The sequence below is a fragment of the Bombina bombina genome, chromosome 6, assembly GCF_027579735.1.
Source record: "Bombina bombina isolate aBomBom1 chromosome 6, aBomBom1.pri, whole genome shotgun sequence".
NCBI lineage: Eukaryota > Metazoa > Chordata > Amphibia > Anura > Bombinatoridae > Bombina > Bombina bombina.
In genome coordinates this window covers 1,062,061,652-1,062,086,948 of record NC_069504.1, presented here as the reverse complement: position 1 = coordinate 1,062,086,948, position 25,297 = coordinate 1,062,061,652, and the positions used below count along the sequence as shown (strand labels likewise).

General features: G+C 39.7%; 1 protein-coding gene across 1 annotated transcript in view; it reads right to left on the bottom strand.

The window, feature by feature from the left end:
* The window catches only part of LRP6 (LDL receptor related protein 6), a 473,927-nt gene that overhangs the window by 77,490 nt on the left and 371,140 nt on the right, over positions 1-25,297 (bottom strand). The window contains exons 17-19 of the mRNA XM_053718916.1: positions 12,972-13,097; positions 11,919-12,155; positions 3,391-3,501 (exon numbers count right to left, since the gene is read on the bottom strand). Coding sequence (XP_053574891.1) covers positions 3,391-3,501; positions 11,919-12,155; positions 12,972-13,097 — 474 coding nt within the window. The remainder of the gene's footprint in view (positions 1-3,390; positions 3,502-11,918; positions 12,156-12,971; positions 13,098-25,297) is intronic.

Genomic DNA, 25,297 nt, shown 5'->3' with positions numbered 1-25,297 from the left:
TATGCAGATATGCATCCTGTAAATCTATTGTGGACATATAATTCCCTTGCTGAACAAAAGGCAATATAGTCCTTACAGTTACCATCTTGAACGTTGGTATCCTTACATAGCGATTCAATAATTTTAGATCCAGAACTGGTCTGAAGGAATTCTCCTTCTTTGGTACAATGAAGAGATTTGAATAAAACCCCATCCCCTGTTCCGGAACTGGAACTGGCATAATTACTCCAGCCAACTCTAGATCTGAAACACAATTCAGAAATGCTTGAGCTTTCACTGGATTTACTGGGACATGGGAAAGAAAAAATCTCTTTGCAGGAGGTCTCATCTTGAAACCAATTCTGTACCCTTCTGAAACAATGTTCTGAATCCAAAGATTGTGAACAGAATTGATCCAAATTTCTTTGAAAAAACGTAACCTGCCCCCTACCAGCGGAACTGGAATGAGGGCCGTACCTTCATGTGAACTTAGAAGCAGGCTTTGCCTTTCTAGCAGGCTTGGATTTATTCCAGACTGGAGATGGTTTCCAAACTGAAACTGCTCCTGAGGACGAAGGATCAGGCTTTTGTTCTTTGTTGAAACGAAAGGATCGAAAACGATTGTTAGCCCTGTTTTTACCTTTAGACTTTTTATCCTGTGGTAAAAAAGTTCCTTTCCCACCAGTAACAGTTGAAATAATAGAATCCAACTGAGAACCAAATAATTTGTTTCCCTGGAAAGAAATGGAAAGTAGAGTTGATTTAGAAGCCATATCAGCATTCCAAGTCTTAAGCCATAAAGCTCTTCTGGCTAAGATAGCCAGAGACATAAATCTAACATCAACTCTAATAATATCAAAAATGGCATCACAGATGAAATTATTAGCATGCTGGAGAAGAATAATAATATCATGAGAATCACGATTTGTTACTTGTTGCGCTAGAGTTTCCAACCAAAAAGTTGAAGCTGCAGCAACATCAGCCAATGATATAGCAGGTCTAAGAAGATTACCTGAACATAGATAAGCTTTTCTTAGAAAAGATTCAATTTTTCTATCTAAAGGATCCTTAAACGAGGTACCATCTGATGTAGGAATGGTAGTACGTTTAGCAAGGGTAGAAATAGCCCCATCAACTTAGGGATTTTGTCCCAAAATTCTAACCTGTCAGGCGGAACAGGATATAATTGCTTAAAACGTTTAGAAGGAGTAAATGAATTACCCAATCTATCCCATTCCTTAGCAATTACTGCAGAAATAGCATTAGGAACAGGAAAGACTTCTGGAATAACCGCAGGAGCTTTAAAAACCTTATCTAAACGTATAGAATTAGTATCAAGAGGACTAGAATCCTCTATTTCTAAAGCAATTAGTACTTCTTTAAGTAAAGAGCGAATAAATTCCATCTTAAATAAATATGAAGATTTATCAGCATCAATCTCTGAGACAGAATCCTCTGAACCAGAAGAGTCCAAAGAATCAGAATGATGGTGTTCATTTAAAAATTCATCTGTAGAAAGAGAAGATTTAAAAGACTTTTTACGTTTACTAGAAGGAGAAATAACAGACAAAGCCTTCTTTATGGATTCAGAAACAAAATCTCTTATGTTATCAGGAACATTCTGCACCTTAGATGTTGAGGGAACTGCAACAGGCAATGGTACATCACTAAAGGAAATATTATCTGCATTAACAAGTTTGTCATGACATTTAATACAAACAACAGCTGGAGGAATAGCTACCAAAAGTTTACAGCAGATACACTTAGCTTTGGTAGATCCAGCAGGCAGAGGTTTTCCTGTAGTATCTTCTGGCTCAGATGCAACGTGAGACATCTTGCAATATGTAAGAGAAAAAACAACATATAAAGCAAAATAGATCAAATTCCTTATAAGACAGTTTCAGGAATGGGAAAAAAATGCCAAACATCAAGCTTCTAGCAACCAGAAGCAAATGAAAAATGAGACTGAAATAATGTGGAGACAAAAGCGACGCCCATATTTTTTGGCGCCAAAAAAGACGCCCACATTATTTGGCGCCTAAATGCTTTTTGCGCCAAAAATGACGCAACATCCGGAACGCCGACATTTTTGGCGCAAAATAACGTCAAAAAATGACGCAACTTCCGGCGACACGTATGACGCCGGAAACGGAAATGAATTTTTGCGCCAAAAAAAGTCCGCGCCAAAAATGACGCAATAAAATGAAGCATTTTCAGCCCCCGCGAGCCTAACAGCCCACAGGGAAAAAGTCAAATTTTTGAGGTAAGAAAAAATATGATAATTAAAGCATAATCCCAAATATGAAACTGACTGTCTGGAAATAAGGAAAGTTGAACATTCTGAGTCAAGGCAAATAAATGTTTGAATACATATATTTAGAACTTTATAAATAAAGTGCCCAACCATAGCTTAGAGTGTCACAGAAAATAAGACTTACTTACCCCAGGACACTCATCTACATGTTTGTAGAAAGCCAAACCAGTACTGAAACGAGAATCAGTAGAGGAAATGGTAAATATAAGAGTATATCGTCGATCTGAAAAGGGAGGTAAGAGATGAATCTCTACGACCGATAACAGAGAACCTTATGAAATAGACCCCGTAGAAGGAGATCACTGCATTCAATAGGCAATACTCTCCTCACATCCCTCTGACATTCACTGCACGCTGAGAGGAAAACCGGGCTCCAACTTGCTGCGGAGCGCATATCAACGTAGAATCTAGCACAAACTTACTTCACCACCTCCCTTGGAGGCAAAGTTTGTAAAACTGATTTGTGGGTGTGGTGAGGGGTGTATTTATAGGCATTTTAAGGTTTGGGAAACTTTGCCCCTCCTGGTAGGAATGTATATCCCATACGTCACTAGCTCATGGACTCTTGTTAATTACATGAAAGAAATATTTTTAAAGCCTACATGGTCTTGCTCTCTCATTACAGACTCAGTGAAAGCCAATGTCTTTATATGTAGACATAAAAGATCCCGGGTCCCAGGCATTATGCAAGAGAGAGATACAGAAATAATTCTGAAGTTCTTGTATCAAACAGATGAAACATTGTTTAACCTTCTTATGAGAATATCTGAATTTGAGAAGGCCAATAAACTTCACTTATTATCAGACATGGTGGATAACAAACATGAAATGCACACGTGGATCTGATCATGCACACCAGGTGCACATGTGCATACATGTATTTATATGTTACTTCAGTGTATCTAAAATCTCTAGAAAAACGGTTTTAGCCTTCGCCATCACTATAAGAATAAAGACATGATTGAAGGATGAGCAATAGCTTGCTTCAAAATAGCAAACTAAATAATTCTCATAGCAAATCAATCTACAAAATGTAAAAAGTGCAAAAAGTAAAAAGCTCACATGCTCTTGAATGAAAAGCACTGAATACTACTTACGGCAGCCCAGCTCATCAGAACGATCACTGCAGTCTAGATTTTGGTCACAGCGTCTGTGTTTCCCAATGCACTGTCCACTGCCACAATGAAACTGGTCCGGAGAACAGAGCACTGAGGAGAAAGAATATATGACCATCAATACAGGAACACACCAAATTATTAACGTATCTGGATTAAACACTTTCCAAATGCAGAACTGATGCATAGTTTACAATGTACATACAAAGTGCACTGTTTATTACTTACTAGACAAAATAAAAGATATTACACATTACATTAGTCTAATGATATGTATTATTAAAAAATACACATTTTAAATAAGCAAGACAAGACTGAACATAAGAGATACAGCTCTTCCAATGTCCTTGTGCAGTGGTATCTGCTGTTTTAATATCTTCATAAACAAAGCTGAAGTCTGAATTATGTAAATATGTTTGTAGGGGAAATGCTATGAACAGGCCAGTAATGTGTGTGTGCGCGCAAACTTAAAGGGACAGTCAACACCAGCATTTTTGTTGTTTAAAAAGATAATCCCTTTATTACCCATTCCCCAGTTTTGCATAACCAACACAGTAATATTAATATACTTTTTACCTCTGTGATTAACATGTATCTAAGCATCTTCTGACAGCCCCCTGATCATTGGTGATTTAAGTAAATTGGAAAGTTGTTTAAAATGACATGCCCTATTTGAAACATGAAAGGTTTTTTTGGACTTGACTGTCCCTTTAAGGTGAAAAATTGTGGTCAACTTCTTTCTTTGGCTCGTCTAAAAGATATTTCAAAATACAGATTTGGATCACCAATTAACAGCAGAGCACCGTAAGAGGAACACTGCACATGGGATTTAACACAGGGGTACTAATGTTGGTTGGACTGACAAAACAAGCTCAGATAGTCACTGGAAGAACTGACTGAGACCAGGATCTTGCAAAATAAAAACATACTGAACTGAGTGGTTGGCCTGGAAAAGCAACCCCACAATTCTGGACCGCTGCTACATTGTGTAGAGTAATGCCACAATACGGTAGAAACTGAAGCAAAGCAGGCAGAATAGGGCACATATTATATAGTGGGGAAAGAAGTCCAGAGGACTACTAGAAAATTTGAACCTAACTACACACATTTTCATGAGAAATTAGTTATAAATCCTCCATAATTCAGCATTTTAATATTTGTACATATTTTATTATTAGAACCCTTGGGGGGGGGGGGGGGGGGGTCTTACAAACTAAAAAAAACAAAATTTATGTTTACCTGATAAATTCCTTTCTCCTGTAGTGTGGTCAGTCCACGGGTCATCATTACTTCTGGGATATTAACTCCTCCCCAACAGGAAGTGCAAGAGGATCACCCAGCAGAGCTGCCATATAGCTCCTCCCCTCTACGTCACACCCAGTCATTCGACCGAGAACCAACGAGAAAGGAGAAGCCAAAGGGTGCAGTGGTGACTGGAGTATAATTTAAAAATTTAGACTTGCCATAAAAACAGGGCGGGCCGTGGACTGACCACACTACAGGAGAAAGGAATTTATCAGGTAAACATAAATTTTGTTTTCTCCTGTTAAGTGTGGTCAGTCCACGGGTCATCATTACTTCTGGGATACCAATACCAAAGCTAAAGTACACGGATGACGGGAGGGACAGGCAGGCTCTTTATACGGAAGGAACCACTGCCTGAAGAACCTTTCTCCCAAAAACAGCCTCCGAAGAAGCAAAAGTGTCAAATTTGTAAAATTTGGAAAAAGTATGAAGAGAAGACCAAGTTGCAGCCTTGCAAATCTGTTCAACAGAAGCCTCATTCTTAAAGGCCCAAGTGGAAGCCACAGCTCTAGTAGAATGAGCTGTAATTCTTTCAGGAGGCTGCTGTCCAGCAGTCTCATAGGCTAAACGTATTATGCTACGAAGCCAAAAAGAGAGAGAGGTAGCAGAAGCTTTTTGACCTCTCCTCTGACCAGAATAAACGACAAACAGGGAAGACGTTTGTCGAAAATCCTTAGTTGCCTGTAGATAAAATTTCAGGGCACGGACTACATCTAGATTGTGTAGAAGACGTTCCTTCTTGGAAGAAGGATTAGGACACAAAGATGGAACAACAATCTCTTGATTGATATTCCTGTTAGTGACCACCTTAGGTAAGAACCCAGGTTTAGTACGCAGAACTACCTTGTCTGAATGAAAAATCAGATAAGGAGAATCACAATGTAAGGCAGATAACTCAGAGACTCTTCGAGCCGAGGAAATAGCCATTAAAAACAGAACTTTCCAAGATAACAGTTTGATATCAATGGAATGAAGGGGTTCAAACGGGACACCCTGTAAAACATTAAGAACTAAGTTCAAACTCCATGGTGGAGCAACAGTTTTAAACACAGGCTTAATCCTGGCCAAAGCCTGACAAAAAGCTTGAACGTCCGGAACCTCTGACAGACGTTTGTGTAAAAGAATGGACAGAGCTGAAATCTGTCCCTTTAAGGAACTAGCGGATAAACCCTTTTCTAAACCTTCTTGTAGAAAAGACAATATCCTAGGAATCCTAACCTTACTCCATGAGTAACTTTTGGACTCGCACCAATATAAGTATTTACGCCATATTTTATGGTAAATCTTTCTGGTAACAGGCTTCCTAGCCTGTATTAAGGTATCAATTACTGACTCAGAAAAACCACGTTTTGATAAAATCAAGCGTTCAATTTCCAAGCAGTCAGCTTCAGAGAAATTAGATTTTGATGTTTGAAGGGACCCTGGATCAGAAGGTCCTGTCTCAGAGGCAGAGACCAGGGTGGACAGGATGACATGTCCACTAGATATGCATACCAGGTCCTGCGTGGCCACGCAGGCGCTATCAGAATCACCGATGCTCTCTCCTGTTTGATCCTGGCAATCAATCGAGGAAGCATCGGGAAGGGTGGAAACACATAGGCCATCCCGAAGGTCCAAGGTGCTGTCAAAGCATCTACCAGGACTGCTCCCGGGTCCCTGGACCTGGACCCGTAACAAGGAAGCTTGGCGTTCTGGCGAGACGCCATGAGATCTATCTCTGGTTTGCCCCAAAGTCGAAGTATTTGGGCAAAGATCTCCGGATGAAGTTCCCACTCCCCCGGATGAAAAGTCTGACGACTTAGGAAATCCGCCTCCCAGTTCTCCACTCCAGGAATGTGGATCGCTGACAGGTGGCAAGAGTGAGACTCTGCCCAGCGAATTATCTTTGATACTTCCATCATCGCTAGGGAGCTTCTTGTCCCTCCTTGATGGTTGATGTAAGCTACAGTCGTGATGTTGTCCGACTGAAACCTGATGAACCCCCGAGTTGTTAACTGAGGCCAAGCCAGAAGGGCATTGAGAACTGCTCTCAATTCCAGAATGTTTATTGGAAGGAGACTCTCCTCCTGAGTCCATGAACCCTGAGCCTTCAGGGAATTCCAGACAGCGCCCCAACCTAGTAGGCTGGCGTCTGTTGTTACAATTGTCCAATCTGGTCTGCTGAATGGCATCCCCCTGGACAGATGTGGCCGAGAAAGCCACCATAGAAGAGATTTTCTGGTCCCTTGATCCAGATTCAGAGTAGGGGACAAATCTGAGTAATCCCCATTCCACTGACTTAGCATGCACAATTGCAGCGGTCTGAGATGTAGGCGTGCAAAGGGTACTATGTCCATTGCCGCTACCATTAAGCCGATTACCTCCATGCATTGAGCCACTGACGGGTGTTGAATGGAATGAAGGACACGGCAAGCATTTTGAAGCTTTGTTAACCTGTCTTCTGTCAGGTAGATCTTCATTTCTACAGAATCTATAAGAGTCCCCAAGAAGGGAACCCTTGTGAGTGGTAAGAGAGAACTCTTCTCTTCGTTCACCTTCCACCCATGCGACCTTAGAAATGCCAGTACTAACTCTGTATGAGACCTGGCAGTTTGAAAGCTTGACGCTTGTATCAGAATGTCGTCTAGGTACGGAGCCACCGAAATTCCTCGCGGTCTTAGTACCGCCAGAAGAGAGCCCAGAACCTTTGTGAAGATTCTTGGAGCCGTAGCCAACCCGAATGGAAGAGCTACAAACTGGTAATGCCTGTCTAGGAAGGCAAACCTTAGATACCGGTAATGATCTTTGTGAATCGGTATATGAAGGTAGGCATCCTTTAAATCCACTGTGGTCATGTACTGACCCTTTTGGATCATGGGTAAGATTGTCCGAATAGTTTCCATTTTGAACGATGGAACTCTTAGGAATTTGTTTAGGATCTTTAAATCCAAGATTGGTCTGAAGGTTCCTTCCTTCTTGGGAACCACAAACAGATTTGAGTAAAACCCTTGTCCGTGTTCCGACCGCGGAACCGGATGGATCACTCCCATTAGTAAAAGATCTTGTACACAGCGTAGAAACGCCTCTTTCTTTATCTGGTTTGTTGACAACCTTGAAAGATGAAATCTCCCTTTTGGGGGAGAGGCTTTGAAGTCCAGAAGATATCCCTGAGATATGATCTCTAACGCCCAGGGATCCTGGACATCTCTTGCCCAAGCCTGGGCGAAGAGAGAAAGTCTGCCCCCCACTAGATCCGTTCCCGGATCGGGGGCCCTCACTTCATGCTGTCTTAGGGGCAGCAGCAGGTTTTCTGGCCTGCTTGCCCTTGTTCCAGGACTGGTTAGGTTTCCAGCCTTGTCTGTAGCGAGCAACAGCTCCTTCCTGTTTTGGTGCAGAGGAAGTTGATGCTGCTCCTGCCTTGAAGTTACGAAAGGCACGAAAATTAGACTGTCTAGCCCTAGGTTTGGCTCTGTCTTGAGGCAGGGCATGGCCTTTACCTCCTGTAATGTCAGCGATAATTTCTTTCAAACCGGGCCCGAATAAGGTCTGCCCTTTGAAAGGTATGTTAAGTAATTTAGATTTATAAGTAACATCAGCTGACCAGGATTTTAGCCACAGCGCTCTGCGCGCCTGAATGGCGAATCTGGAATTCTTAGCCGTAAGCTTAGTTAAATGTACTACGGCATCAGAAATAAATGAATTAGCTAGCTTAAGGGTTTTAAGCTTGTGTGTAATCTCATCTAATGGAGCTGATTCAAGGGTCTCTTCCAGAGACTCAAACCAAAATGCTGCTGCAGCCGTGACAGGCGCAATGCATGCAAGGGGTTGCAATATAAAACCTTGTTGAACAAACATTTTCTTAAGGTAACCCTCTAACTTTTTATCCATTGGATCTGAAAAGGCGCAGCTATCCTCCACCGGGATAGTGGTACGCTTAGCTAAAGTAGAAACTGCTCCCTCCCCCTTAGGGACCGTTTGCCATAAGTCCCGTGTGGTGGTGTCTATTGGAAACATCTTTCTGAATATAGGAGGGGGTGAGAAAGGCACACCGGGTCTATCCCACTCCTTAGTAACAATTTCAGTAAGTCTCTTAGGTATTGGAAAAACGTCAGTACTCGACGGTACCGCAAAATATTTATCCAACCTACACATTTTCTCTGGTATTGCAACTGTGTTACAATCATTCAGAGCCGCTAACACCTCCCCTAGTAATACACGGAGGTTGTCCAGCTTAAACTTAAAATTTGAAATGTCTGAATCCAGTTTATTTGGATCAGATCCGTCACCCGCAGAATGAAGCTCTCCGTCCTCATGTTCTGCAAATTGTGACGCAGTATCTGACATGGCCCTAATATTATCAGCGCACTCTGTTCTCACCCCAGAGTGATCTCGCTTACCTCTAAGTTCTGGTAATTTAGACAAAACTTCAGTCATAACATTAGCCATATCCTGTAATGTGATTTGTAATGGCCGCCCTGATGTACTCGGCGCTACAATATCACGCACCTCCCGAGCGGGAGATGCAGGTACTGACACGTGAGGCGAGTTAGTCGGCATAACTCTCCCCTCGTTGTTTGGTGAAAGATGTTCAATTTGTACAGATTGACTTTTATTTAAAGTAGCATCAATGCAATTAGTACATAAATTTCTATTGGGCTCCACTTTGGCTTTAGCACATATAGCACAGAGATATTCCTCTGAGTCAAACATGTTTAACACACTAGCAATTTATCTAGCAACTTGGAAATACTTTTCAAAGCAATTTACAAATAATATGAAAAACGTACTGTGCCTTTAAGAAGCACAGAAAAAAGTTATGACAGTTGAGTAATAATAAACCGGAGAAACTATAACATCAAATTCTTTCCGGTAAAAAACACAATTTTAGCAAAGGATTGCCCCCATTAGCAATGGATAACTAACCCTGAATAGCAGAAAAAATGTACAGAATATAAACTTTTTTATCACAGTCAATCACAATCTCACAGCTCTGCTGTGAGTGATTACCTCCCTCAAAGTAACTTTTGAAGACCCCTGAGCTCTGTAGAGACGAACCGGATCATGCAGGGAAGAAAACAGACTTGTGACTGAATTTTCTGATGCGTAGCAAAAGCGCCAAAATAGGCCCCTCCTCCTCACACACAACAGTGAGGGAGATCAGTAAACTGTCTTAAATTAAATAAAACGACTGCCAAGTGGAAAAAACAGTGCCCAAAATAATTTTTCACCCAGTACCTCAGATAATTAAACGATTTAACATGCCAGCAAAAACGTTTAACATCAAATAAATGAAATGTCATTAGAAAGCCTGTTGCTAGTCACTGCAAGTTAGGCTAAAGTCTTATGCATACAGTATTATCCCAGTGAAGTGTCATTCCCCAGAATACTGAAGTGTAAATATACATACATGACAGCCTGATACCAGTTGCTACTACTGCATTTAAGGCTGAGCTTACATTATATCGGTATGGCAGAATTTTCTCAGTCAATTTCATTCTCAGAAAATAATATGCTGCTACATACCTCTTTGCAGGTTAACCTGCCCGCTGTCCCCTGATCTGAAGTTTACCTCACTCCTCAGATGGCCGAGAACAGCAATATGATCTTAACTACTCCGGCTAAAATCATACAAAAAACTCAGGTAGATTCTTCTTCAAATTCTACCAGAGAAGGAACAACACACTCCGGTGCTGTTTTAAAATAAAAAACTTTTGATTGAAGGTATAAAACTAAGTATAATCACCACAGTCCTCTCACACATCCTATTAGTTGGGTGCAAGAGAATGACTAGGTGTGACGTAGAGGGGAGGAGCTATATGGCAGCTCTGCTGGGTGATCCTCTTGCACTTCCTGTTGGGGAGGAGTTAATATCCCAGAAGTAATGATGACCCGTGGACTGACCACACTTAACAGGAGAAATAGAGGTTTTGCAGATGTGCAGAAGAAATTAAATTTAGGGGAGGCAGAAAAAAAGGTTGAATAATCATTGCTTTTGAGAGAATGGCACACACTAAACTATGCACAAAGCTTAGTATTGTAAAATAATTACTCCGATAACACAAACCCTTTTCATATCAGCCAGCATCCACTAATAAATGTAAAACCTCCACATAACTATGCTTCAAAAAGCAATTAGCATCACACCTGTCAGCTGTAAAACAGATGTATTTTGGGGTCAATGTTCAGTACTGAACTAATTTGGTGCTAAACTGATAAGAGATGTGTCTCACCTGTAGAACTTTCAGTCCTAGAAACTATACCAGGAAAAAAAAAAAGTTGACTGTTAGATGAGATGGGGGTGACAGGTGCAAAGTTCCATTTGTAAATACTATACCAGAAGCAGTAAGCATATTTCAGTATGCTTTATTTTGCCTTTTTATGTAAAACTATAACAATTGTTCCAGGAGAACTGAAAGTGCATTTTCCACACCTAACAAGCCTAGACCGGCTAAATTCTACAAAGCCATTGTTTGATTACTGGACACAGCACATATGGCACAAGGCTTTTGACAGCTTAAATGCTTTAAAAACATTTTGTATACTGACCTATTGCAATGTAGCATTGAACTGCTGATATACATATATGCATTCATAAGAAAAAAAAAAAATTATGTTCCTGTACTCAACTTTTCTTATAGAACTTTGAAAATGTATGAATATCAACTCACAGAACCAATAGTATTAGATCAGCAGCAGACTGAGAAACACAATATTAACTTGAACTAAAATTTCAACAATTAGGTTTTAAAACTTACACTTATGGTCTTAAAAGTTTATATTTACAGTGCACAGTAAAAATGGTTAATGTGTTTCCAATTACTTGTAATAACAGCAGCAGAGTTTAAAATGTATGGCAAATTGTTCCTTTAGGTATATTCATGTACATGAAATAACTTTCTGCTAACAAACAAACCCAATACAGTGGGACTGGTCTTGTAGTTAGAAAATACCTCTGTTATCTGTCAAATTATTTTTCACAAAATCATCATCTTTATTACTGTTAACTCAAAGGACATGACTTTTAAAGAACAATGGAAAATGAACATTTTAGTATCTCTAGGTCACAGAGCGACTTGGAGCATTATTTTATCTAAACCTTCATGTTTACATGATTTTTATGTAACCAGAACTTCAGTTCAGAAATGTTTAGTATGGTTGGGAATACAAACAGGCAATAGAAAATATTAAAGTACACTGTCCCTTTAAGGTTGCATGTCAAACCGTACCGTTGCAGTTCTTTTCATCAGACTTGTCTTGGCAATTGGCCTCTCCATTACAAAGTAAAGGCGCATCGATGCACTGTCCGCTGGCACATTGGTACTGTGTGTCTGAGCACATTGGGCAATTCTGTTCATCACTCTGATCTTCACACTCCGTAAACCCATCACATCGCCAGTCCCCAGGTATACAGTCTACTTCTCCAGTGAAACAAGTGAATTGTGAAGGGGAACAGGTGGGTGGTTCTGAGAAAAAAATGGGCAAATAAGGCTCAGCCTAAGTGACAAATGAATTAACCTATTGGTTACAGATATCTTAAATTAGCAAATACAGAGGTCTGGAATGAAAGACTATTCTTATCAGGCTTGTTAGACAACTTTACCCTGAACACTATGCACTAAGCATATTAAAAAGTGGCACAAGTCAAAATTAAACTGTCATGATTTAGATTTAAAACAACTTTCCAATTTACTTCTATTAACAAAACGTGCAGTTTTATACTTACACTTTTTGAGTCACTAGCTCCTACTGAGCAAGTGCAAGAATTCACAAAATATACGTATATGCATTTGTGATTGGCTGATAGGGGTCACATTATACAGGGGGAGTGGAAACATACATAACATTGAAATTTGACAGAAAAAAAAAATCTACTCATTTGAAGGGCAAACTAAGTGCTATTGCATTGTCTATCATGCATTTGTTGATTGTGTAAATCTACTTTATTTACTGGTCCTTTAACTACTACTACTCATGCAGTTTGTTGTCCCTTTCTTTGCTTAACACTTCATCTTAAAACATTTCCCATTATGCTTCTACACAAAGCACACTATTTCTTACAGTGGTTACAAACCCAAAGAACAATTTTCTAATTTAAATATAAAAGACTCAAACCAAGCTCAATATAAAACATTTTTATCCACTTATTTTATGATTAAAGAGGTAAAGGATGCACTGCAGAAATTCCAGTGACAATACGTAAAATAGCCTGGTACTTTTCATTTGTGTCTATACTTGCTCATTTTATACGAACAGCTTAACTGTAAAAACAACCAACTCACCTCCGCAAGACAACTCATCCTGGAGAAGGACTAGGTGCACGGGACATGAGCAGCGAGTGGTTCCATCCCCTTTCACTATGCAGATGTGAGAGCATCCTCCGTTATCCTGAGAACAAGGGTGTTCTTCTGTAATAGGGAAAAAGCCTCAAATGTTTATAAATGGAGTACCTCACATTTCTTTAAAATATCTATAATCTGAAGCTTATCGGAGCAAGGGTATAATGCTTCCAAAGTAATACAATTATCTGCTTAAGCAAACAGTCCCCAAATATCTTAAAGTGATGGTAAACTCTACACTTAGATCCAGAATGTTACTGATATTCCAGGACGACTATCATTTAATGAAGTTGCGCTATAACTTATTTCTTAATATATGATATGAAATTCAAATACTCTGTGCTCTGCTGCCCACTACAAAAGTAACTTTCTGAAAGCTAAAGGTTTGAATTGTTCTCAAATCAGCACTCTCCCCATATGGCACTTTTGTTGTAGCCATAGCACTGATTAGAGAACAATTCAAATTCAGGCTGTTAGCTCACAGAAATATGTATTTTTGAAGTGGGCAGCAGAGCGTAGAGTGTGTATATATATATATATATATATCTAGATATAAGTAGAATGTTACCACTCAGTGTCAGTGAGTAGAAACAAGCGTTACTCTAATAAGATGCGCTAGTCAGAGGTCTGAAAATCTCATAGAGCAGCTATTTGAGTACAAATATTGTGTAATAGACAAAGTCTATACAATATAGGAGGATATATATCAAAGGATAAACAGCGCTTATAGATTTTCTTAAAAACTGTATATATTATAGAGTCTCGACAGTATTGGTTGGTAAAAGTAGATAAGAGGAAAAAATATATATGGTCATATGCTTGTATAATAAAGTCTTAGATGAGATATGGAGATCCAGGTGTAGTGTAGGAGTATTAGATACCCTTACCAAAAGTTACCTCAATCCTATGAGGTAAGTTTGCCGCATTGGAGGATGTATCTGATGATTGGATGAGTCCTAGGTATTCTGATCTGTATAGTTTCGCTGCCTCTTGGAGTAGAATGGGATGTGGGTCCCCTTTGTGCTGGTTTTCTTAGAAAACTTCCTGGGCTTGTTGCCTCTTGGAGCTGCGAGGTTTTTATCTGACTTCCAATGACAGATAAAACCTCGCAGCGCAGTGTCACGAAGACTTCGTGACACTGCGCTGCAAGGTTTTATCTGTCATTGGAAGTCAGAAAGTTCATACCAAGACAAGAGAACCAAGCTCCAAGAGGCAACAAGCCCAGGAAGTTTTCTAAGAAAACCAGCACAAAGGGGACCCACATCCCATTCTACTCCAAGAGGCAGCGAAACTATACAGATCAGAATACCTAGGACTCATCCAATCATCAGATACATCCTCCAATGCGGCAAACTTACCTCATAGGATTGAGGTAACTTTTGGTAAGGGTATCTAATACTCCTACACTACACCTGGATCTCCATATCTCATCTAAGACTTTATTATACAAGCATATGACCATATATATTTTTTCCTCTTATCTACTTTTACCAACCAATACTGTCGAGACTCTATAATATATAGTTTTTAAGAAAATCTATAAGCGCTGTTTATCCTTTGATATATATATATATATATATATATATATATGATATAGATAGATATTTAAAAGTTATAGTGCATCTTCATGGTAACTTAGCGATATGTTAGATGGAGTTTAATTAATATCTGTTTTTATAAAGGGGAGAATTTACCATCACTTTAAGGTAATTCAGCTGATATTTGTGGCACTCAGATATGAAGGTTTAGGACTTATGCCATGTCTCCATATTTTATGTTAACTGAGAAGAGGTGTAGTGGGAAATGGGAAAGGACAAGGGACCAAGCAATTTAAAAGGACCTGCTTTTCTGGTCTCTCTCACGATCAACAAAGGCCATTACTTAGGTACTGATATTTTCATTATGGGCTGTGATTTCAATGAGTAACGACAGCTATTTAAATTGCAAAAATAAATATAAATGAGGAATTTGAAATAGATGTATTACTGGTATAAAAAGTAAATGGGAACAGAGTACCCTTTAAGAGGTGATGCAAATCATATTAGATATAGATGTCTTTTTTTAATATTTTAATTGAGGTATAATAAGCAAACACCACACTTAAAGGGACACTAAACCCAATTTTTTTCTTTCGTGATTCAGATAGAGCATGACATTTTAAGCAACTTTCTAATTTACTCCAATTATCAATTTTTCTTCATTCTCTTGGTATCTTTATTTGAAATGCAAGAAAGTAAGTTTAGATGCCGGCCCATTTTTGGTGATCAACCTGGGTTGTTCTTGCTGATTGGTGGATAAACTCATCCACCAATAAAAAAGTGCTGTCCAGAGTTCTGAATTAAAAAAAAAAAGCTTAGATGTCTTCTTTTTAAAATAAAGATAGCAAGAGAACGAAGAAAAATTGATAATAGGAATAAAATTAGAAAGTGGCTTAAAATTGCATGCTCTATCTGAATCATGAAAGAAAAAATTTGGGTTCAGTGTCCCTTTAAGTTAGGAACAAAGAATCCAAGGATATTACAAATATTTCACTTGCACCTAGATAATATGTAGCAGAGATCACAAATCTCTGGGTAAAGATTATAAAAGTATGCACGGAGTGCTAACACAAACCTCATATTTAACTTCTGAAAACTTGCTAATGAAAAGTCTTTAACCCCTTCTATGCACATCGCTACCTATAGGTGCATGACGAGTGATTCTCGTGATGTAGGGTATTGCCGACCAAACACTGTTTTCTGCAATCCCTCTCACAGGCTGGGAATCATTGGTAACCTAATTGGCCGCACTCCCAGGTTCATGGGAGTGCAGGTGAAGTCACCACATATGCACATGGTGTCACAAAGGGGGCTGAACAAGGATACATACTGGCAACTGCAAGAGAACTGGATGGGGGAAGATTTTCAAACTCCTCAATCTCAGTTCCCTAAGCAGCTACAAACCTCCAAGACCACTTATTTGAAAGAGAACCATCTGCTTTTTCAAATGCTGGTATTGGAGCAGTACCACACAACAGATCTTTTAAAAAAAACATATGGGGATTAGCTTGGAGGTAATTACATTATATGCACAATAAACAAAAAAAACATGGTATGTCTAGAAACCCCTATAAAAGTTTATTTTATAGTAGAGAACTACCTCTCTTAAAAACATAATTTATTTAAGAACTTACCTGATAAATTCATTTCTTTCATATTAGCAAGAGTCCATGAGCTAGTGACGTATGGGATATACATTCCTACCAGGAGGGGCAAAGTTTCCCAAACCTTAAAATGCCTATAAATACACCCCTCACCACACCCACAATTCAGTTTAACGAATAGCCAAGAAGTGGGGTGATAAGAAAAAAGTGCGAAAGCATATAAAATAAGGAATTGGAATAATTGTGCTTTATACAAAAAAATCATAACCACCACAAAAAAGGGCGGGCCTCATGGACTCTTGCTAATATGAAAGAAATGAATTTATCAGGTAAGTTCTTACATAAATTATGTTTTCTTTCATGTAATTAGCAAGAGTCCATGAGCTAGTGACGTATGGGATAATGACTACCCAAGATGTGGATCTTTCCACACAAGAGTCACTAGAGAGGGAGGGATAAAATAAAGACAGCCAATTCCTGCTGAAAATAATCCACACCCAAAATAAAGTTTAATGAAAAACATAAGCAGAAGATTCAAACTGAAACCACTGCCTGAAGTACTTTTCTACCAAAAACTGCTTCAGAAGAAGAAAACACATCAAAATGGTAGAATTTAGAAAAAGTATGCAAAGAGGACCAAGTTGCTGCTTTGCAAATCTGATCAATCGAAGCTTCATTCCTAAACGCCCAGGAAGTAGAAACGTACCTAGTAGAATGAACTGTAATCCTTCGAGGCGGAATTTTACCCGACTCGACATAGGCATGATGAAATAAAGATTTCAACCAAGATGCCAAAGAAATGGCAGAAGCTTTCTGGCCTTTTCTAGAACCGGAAAAGATGACAAATAGACTAGAAGTCTTTCGGAAAGACTTAGTAGCTTAAACATAATACAAAGCTCTAACAGCATCCAAAGAATGCAATGATTTCTCCTTAGAATTCATAGGATTAGGACATAATGAAGGAACCACAATTTCTCTACTAAGGTTGTTAGAATTCACAACCTTAGGTAAAAAATTCAAAAGTAGTTCGCAGCACCGCCTCATCCTGATGAAAAATCAGAAAAGGAGACTCACAAGAAAGAGCAGACAATTCAGAGACTCTTCTGGCAGAAGAGATGGCCAAAAGAAACAAAACTTTCCAAGAAAGTAATATAACGATCAAAGAATGCATGGGTTCAAAAGGAGGAGCTTGAAAAGCCCCCAGAATCAAATTCAAACTCCAAGGAGGAGAAATTGACTTAATGACAGGTTTTATACGAACCAAAGCTTGTACAAAACAATGAAATATCAGGAAGATTAGCAATCCTTCTGTGAAAAAAGAACAGAAAGAGCAGAGATTTATCCTTTCAAGGAACTTGCGGACAAACCTTTATCTAAACCATCCTGAAGAAACTGAAAAATTCTCGGTATTCAAAAAGAATGCCAAGAAAAAATGATGAGAAAGACACTAAGAAATATAAGTCTTCCAGACTCTATAATATATCTCTCTAGATACAGATTTACGAGCCTGTCACAAAGTAATAATCACAGAGTCAGAGAAACCTTCTTTGACCAAGAATCAAGCGTTCAAACTCCATACCTTAAAATTTAAGGATTTGAGATCCTGATGGAAAAAAGGACCTTGCGACAGAAAGTCTGGTCTTAACGGAAGAGTCCACAGCTGGCAAGAGGCCATCCGGACAAGATCCGCATACCAAAACCTGTGAGGCCATGCTGGAGCTACCAGCAGGACAAACGAGCATTCCTTTAGAAACTTGGAGAATACTCTTGGAAGAAGAACTAGAGGCAGAAAGATATAGGCAGGACGATACTTCCAAGGAAGTGATAATGTATCCACTGCTTCCGCCCGAGGATCCCGGGATCTGGACAGATACCAGGGAAGTTTCTTGTTTAGATGAGAAGCCATCAGATCTATTTCTGGGAGTTCCCACATTTGAACAATCTGAAGAAATACCTCTGGGTGAAGAGACCATTCGCCCGGATGCAACGTTTGGCGACTGAGATAATCCGCTTCCCAATTGTCTATACCTGGGATATGAACCGCAGAGATTAGACAGGAGCTGGATTCCGCCCAAACCAAAATTCGAGATACTTCTTTCATAGCCAGAGGACTGTGGGTCCCTCCTTGATGATTGATGTATGCCACAGCTGTGACATTGTCTATCTTAAAACAAATGAACAACTCTCTCTTCAGAAGAGGCCAAGACTGAAGAGCTCTGAAAATTGCACGGAGTTCAAAATATTGATCGGTAATCTCACCTCCTGAGATTCCCAAACCCCTTGTGCCGTCAGAGACCCCCACACAGCTCCCCAACCTGTAAGACTTGCATCTGTTGAGATTATAGTCCAGGTCGGAAGAACAAAGAAGCCCCCTGAACTAAACGATGGTGAACTGTCCACCATGTCAGAGAGTGTCGTATAATCGGTTTAAAGATATTAATTGAGATATCTTTGTGTAATCCCTGCACCACTGGTTCAGCATACAGAGCTGAAGAGGTCGCATGTGAAAACGAGCAAAGGAGATCGCATCCGATGCGGCAGTCCTAAGACCTAAAATTTCCATGCATAAGGCTACCAAAGGGAATGATTGTGACTGAAGGTTTTGACAAGCTGATATCAATGTTAAATTTCTCTTATCTGACAAGGACAGAGTCATAGACACTGAATTTATCTGGAAACCTAAAAAGGTTTCCCTTGTCTGAGGAAACAATGAACTGAATGGAAAATTGATCCTCCAACCATGATCTTGAAGAAACAACACAAGTCGATTCGTATGAGATTCTGCGAAAATGTGAAGACTGAGCAAGTACCAAGATATCGTCCAAATAAGGAAATACCAAAACCCTGTTCTCTGATTACAGACAGAAGGGCACCGAGAACCTTTGAAAAAAATTCTTGGAGCTGACGCTAGGCCAAACGGTAGAGCACAAAAACTGGTAATGCTTGTCTAAAAAGAGAATCTCAGAAACTAAAAGTGATCTGGATGAATCGGAATATGCAGATATACATCCTGTAAATCTATTGTAGACATATAATGCCCTTGCTAAACAAAAGGCAGGATAGTCCTACAGTTACCATCTTGAATGTTGGTATCCTTACATAACGATTCAATATAGATAGATCCGGAAATGGTCTGAAGGAATTAACCTTCTTTGGTACAATGAAGAGATAGAATAAAAACCCCAGCCCCTGTTCCAGAACTGGAACTGGCATAATTACTCCAGCCAACTCTAGATCTGAAACACATTTCAGAAATGCTGAGCCTTTGCTGTGTTTACTGGGACACGGGAAAGAAAAAAATCTCTTTGCAGGAGGCCTTAACTTGAAGCCAATTCTGTACCTTTCTGAAACAATGTTCTGAAACCAGAGATTGTGAACGGAATTGATCCAAATTTTCTTGAAGAAAACATAAACTGCCCCATACCAGCTGAGCTGGAATGAGGGCCGCACCTTCATGGGTATTTAGGAGCTGGCTATAGGTTTCTATAAGGCTTGGATATATTCCAAACTGGAAAAGGTTTCCAAACTGATACCGCTCCTGAGGATGAAGGACCAGGCTTTTGTTCCTTGTTGTGAGGAAAGGAACGAAAATGATTATTAGACCTAAATTTACCTTAGATTTTTTATCCTTTGGTAAAAAAGTTCCCTTCCCTCCAGTAACAGTTGAGAAAATAGAATCCAACTGAAAATCGAATAATTTATTACCCTGGAAAGAAAGGGAAAGCAAGTTTTAAGCCATAAAGCTTTTCTAGCTAAAATAGCTAGAGACATATACCTGACATCAACTCAAATGATATCAAAAGATGGTATCACAAATAAAATTATTAGCATGTTATAGAATAATAATAATGCTATAAAATTATGATCTGTTATTTGTTGCGCTAAAGCTTCTAACCAAAAAGTTGAAGCTGCAGCAACATCCGCTAAAAATATAGCAGGTCTAAGAAGATTACCTGAACATAAGTAAGCTTTTCTTAGAAAGGATACAATTTTCTTATCTAAAGGATCCTTAAATGAAGTACTATCTGTAGTACGTTTAGCAGGAGTAGAGACAGCCCCATTAACCTTAGAGATTTTGTCCCAAAACTCTAATCTGTCAGATGGCACAGGATATAATTGCTTAAACGTTTAGAAGGAGTAAATGAATTACCCAAATTATTCCATTCCCTGGAAATTACTTCAGAAATAGCATCAGAGAGAGAAAATACTTCTGGAATAACTACAGGAGATTTAAAAACCTTATTTAAACGTTTAGATTTAGTATCAAGAGGACCAGAATCCTCTATTTCTAATGCAATTAATACTTCTTAAGTAAAGAACGAATAAATTCCATCTTGAACAAATACAAAGATTTATCAGCATCAACCTCTGAGACAGAAACCTCTGAACCAGAAGAACCATTATCAGTATCAGAATGATGATGTTCATTTAAAAATTCATCTGCAAAAAAGAGAAGTTTTAAAAGACTTTTATGTATACTAGAAGGAGAAATAACAGACATAGCCTTCTTAATGGATTTAAAAAATAAAATCTCTTATATTATCAGGAACACTCTGAAAATTAGATGTTGACGGAAAAGCAACAGGTAATGTAACAGTACCAAAGGAAATTTTATCTGCATTAATAAGTTTGTCATGACATGCAATACAAACAACAGCTGGAGAAACAGATACCAAAAGTTTATAGCAGATACACTTAGCTTGGTAGCTCCAGCACTGGGCAGCGATTTTCCTGAAGTATCTTCTGACTCAGTTGCAACGTGGAACATCTTGCAATATGTAAAAGAAAAAACAACATATAAAGCAAAATTGATCAAATTCCTTAAATGACAGTTTCAGGAATGGGAAAAAAATGCCAGTGAACAAGCTTCTAGCAACCAGAAGCAATTAATAATGAGACAAATAATGTTGAGACAAAAATGACGCCCATATTTTTTAGCGCCAAAAAAGACGCCCACATTATTTGGCGCCTAAATGCTTTTGGCGCCAAAAATGACGCCACATCCGGAACGCCGACACTTGACGCAAAAAAACGTCAAAAAATGACGCAACTTCCGGCGACACGTATGACGCCGGAAACAGGAAAAAAATTTTGCGCCAAAAAAGTCCGCGCCAAGAATGACGCAATAAAATGAAGCATTTTCAGCCCCCGCGAGTCTAACAGCCCACAGGGAAAAAAGTCAAGTTTTTTAAGGTAAGAAAAAATGATTGAAACAAATGCATTTATCCCAAGTATGAAACTGACTGTCTGAAAATAAGGAATGTTGAACATCCTGAGTCAAGGCAAATAAATGTTTGAATACATATATTTAGAACTTTATAAATAAAGTGCCCAACCATAGCTTAGAGTGTCACAGAAAATAAGATTTACTTACCCCAGGACACTCATCTACATGTTTGTAGAAAGCCAAACCAGTACTGAAACGAAAATCAGCAGAGGTAATGGTATATATATATATATATAAGAGTATATCGTCGATCTGAAAAGGGAGGTAAGAGATGAATCTCTACGACCGATAACAGAGAACCTATGAAATAGACCCTGTAGAAGGAGATCATTGCATTCAAATAGGCAATACTCTCCTCACATCCCTCTGACATTCACTGCACGCTGAGAGGAAAACCGGGCTCCAACTTGCTGCGGAGCGCATATCAACGTAGAATCTAGCACAAACTTACTTCACCACCTCCATAGGAGGCAAAGTTTGTAAAACTGAATTGTGGGTGTGGTGAGGGGTGTATTTATAGGCATTTTAAGGTTTGGGAAACTTTGCCCCTCCTGGTAGGAATGTATATCCCATACGTCACTAGCTCATGGACTCTTGCTAATTACATGAAAGAAATATATATATATATGAATTTTGTCTGTATAGTCAGGTGATCAATGTGGTAACTTTCTAGAAATAAAAAAAAAAAAAAAAACAGAATTTATGCTTACCTGATAAATTACTTTCTCCAACGGTGTGTCTGGTCCACGGCGCCATCCTTACTTGTGGGAATATCTCTTCCCCAACAGGAAATGGCAAAGAGTCCCAGCAAAGGCCATATATGGCCATATAGTCCCTCCTAGGCTTCGCCCACCCCAGTCATTCGACCGACGGACAGGAGAAAAAATAGGAGAAACCATAGGGTGTCGTGGTGACTGTAGTTAGAGAAATTAATTCATCACACCTGATTAAAAAACCAGGGCGGGCCGTGGACCGGACACACCGTTGGAGAAAGTAATTTATCAGGTAAGCATAAATTCTGTTTTCTCCAACATTGGTGTGTCCGGTCCACAGCGTCATCCTTACTTGTGGGAACCAATACCAAAGCTTTAGGACACGGATGAAGGGAGGGAGCAAATCAGGTTACCTAAACGGAAGGCACCATGGCTTGCAAAACCTTTCTCCCAAAAATAGCCTCCGAAGAAGCAAAAGTATCAAATTTGTAAAATTTGGCAAAAGTGTGCAGTGAAGACCAAGTCGCTGCCTTACATATCTGATCAACAGAAGCCTCGTTCTTGAAGGCCCATGTGTAAGCTACAGCCCTAGTGGAGTGAGCTGTGATTCTTTCAGGAGGCTGCTGTCCGGCAGTCTCATAAGCCAATCGGATGATGCTTTTAAGCCAAAAGGAAAGAGAGGTAGAAGTTGCTTTTTGACCTCTCCTTTTACCAGAATAGACGACAAACAGAGAAGAAGTTTGTCTGAACTCTTTTGTAGCTTCTAAGTAGAACTTTAGAACACGGACTACATCTAAATTGTGTAGCAAACGTTCCTTCTTTGAAACTGGATTCGGACACAAAGAAGGTACAACTATCTCCTGATTAATATTTTTGTTGGAAACAAACTTTGGTAGAAAACCAGGCTTAGTACGCAAAACAACCTTATCTGAATGGAACACCAGATAGGGCGGAGTACACTGCAGAGCAGATAACTCAAACTCTTCTAGCAGAAGAAATAGCAACCAAAATCAAAACTTTCCAAGATAACAACTTAATATCTATGGAATGTGAAGGTTCAAACGGAACCCCTTGAAGAACTGAAAGAACTAGATTTAAACTCCAGGGAGGAGTCAAAGGTCTGTAAACAGGCTTGATCCTAACCAAAGCCTGAACAAATGCGTGAACATCTGGCACAGCTGCCAGTCGTTTGTGTAGTAAGACAGATAAAGCAGAAATCTGTCCCTTTAGAGAACTCGCAGATAATCCTTTATCCAAACCTTCTTGTAGAAAGGAAAGAATCTTTGGAATTTTTATCTTATTCCATGGGAATCCCTTGGATTCACACCAGCAGATATATCTTTTCCATATTTTATGGTAAATCTTTCTAGTTACCGGTTTTCTGGCTTGAACCAGAGTATCTATCACAGAATCTGAAAACCCACGCTTTGATAGAATCAAGCGTTCAATCTCCAAGCCGTCAGCTGGAGGGAGACCAGATTTGGATGTTCGAATGGACCCTGAACAAGAAGGTCCTGTCTCAAAGGTAGCTTCCATGGTGGAACCGATGACATTCACCAGGTCTGCATACCAAGTCCTGCGTGGCCACGCAGGAGCTATCAAGATCACCGAGGCCCTCTCCTGTTTGATCCTGGCTACCAGCCTGGGAATGAGAGGAAACGGTGGAAACACATAAGCTAGATTGAAGGTCCAAGGAGCTACTAGTGCATCCACTAGAGTCGCCTTGGGATCCCTGGATCTGGACCCATAGCAAGGAACCTTGAAGTTCTGACGAGACGCCATCAGATCCATGTCTGGAATGCCCCATAATTGAGTCAACTGGGCAAAGATCTCCGGGTGGAGTTCCAACTCCCCTGGATGGAATGTCTGACGACTCAGATAATCCGCTTCCCAGTTTTCCACACCTGGGATGTGGATCGCAGATAGGTGGCAGGAGTGATCCTCCGCCCATTGTATTATTTTGGTCACTTCTTTCATCGCCAGGGAACTCCTTGTTCCACCCTGATGATTGATATACGCAACAGTCATGTTGTCTGATTGGAATCTTATGAATCTGGCCTTCGCAAGCTCAGGCCAAGCCCTGAGAGCATTGAATATCGCTCTTAGTTCCAGAATGTTTATCGGGAGAAGAGACTCTTCCCGAGACCATAGTCCCTGAGCTTTCAGGGATTCCCAGACCGCGCCCCAGCCCACTAGACTGGCGTCGGTCGTGACGATGACCCACTCTGGTCTGCGGAAGCTCATTCCCTGGGATAGATGGTCCAGGGTTAGCCACCAACGGAGTGAATCTCTGGTCTTCTGATCTACTTGAATCACTGGAGACAAGTCTGTATAGTCCCCATTCCACTGTTTCAGCATGCACAGTTGTAATGGTCTTAGATGAATTCGCGCAAAAGGAACTATGTCCATTGCTGCAACCATCAACCCTACTACTTCCATGCACTGAGCTATGGAAGGACGTGGAACAGAATGAAGAACTTGACAAGCGCTTAGAAGTTTTGACTTTCTGACATCTGTCAGAAAAATCCTCATTTCTAAGGAATCTATTATTGTTCCCAAGAAGGGAACTCTTGTCGACGGAGATAGAGAACTTTTTTCTATGTTCACCTTCCATCCGTGAGATCTGAGAAAGGCCAGAACGATGTCTGTATGAGCCTTTGCTTTTGAAAGGGACGACGCTTGTATTAGAATGTCGTCCAAGTATGGTACTACTGCAATGCCCCTCGGTCTTAGAACCACTAGAAGGGACCCGAGTACCTTTGTGAAAATCCTTGGCTTATCTGAAGGCACAGACATGTTAAACAGGCTTAAACTTGTCAATAAAGTACAAAAACCGTTTTAAAAGAAAACCGTTACTGTCTCTTTAAATTTTAAACAGAGCACACTTTATTACTGAATATGTGAAAAAATATGAAGGAATTGTTCAAAATTTACCAAAATTTCACCACAGTGTCTTAAATTATTAAAAGTATTGCACACCAATTTTCAGAGCTTTAACCCTTAAAATAACGAAACCGGAGCCGGTTACAGTTTTAACCCCTCTACAGTCCCAGCTACAGCCTTTGCTGCGACTTTACCAAGCCCAGAAGGGAATACGATACCAAATGACGCCTTCTAAGGACTTTTCTAACTATTTTCAGATCCTCACACATGCATCTGCTCTCAAAAACAACTGCGCAGTAATGGC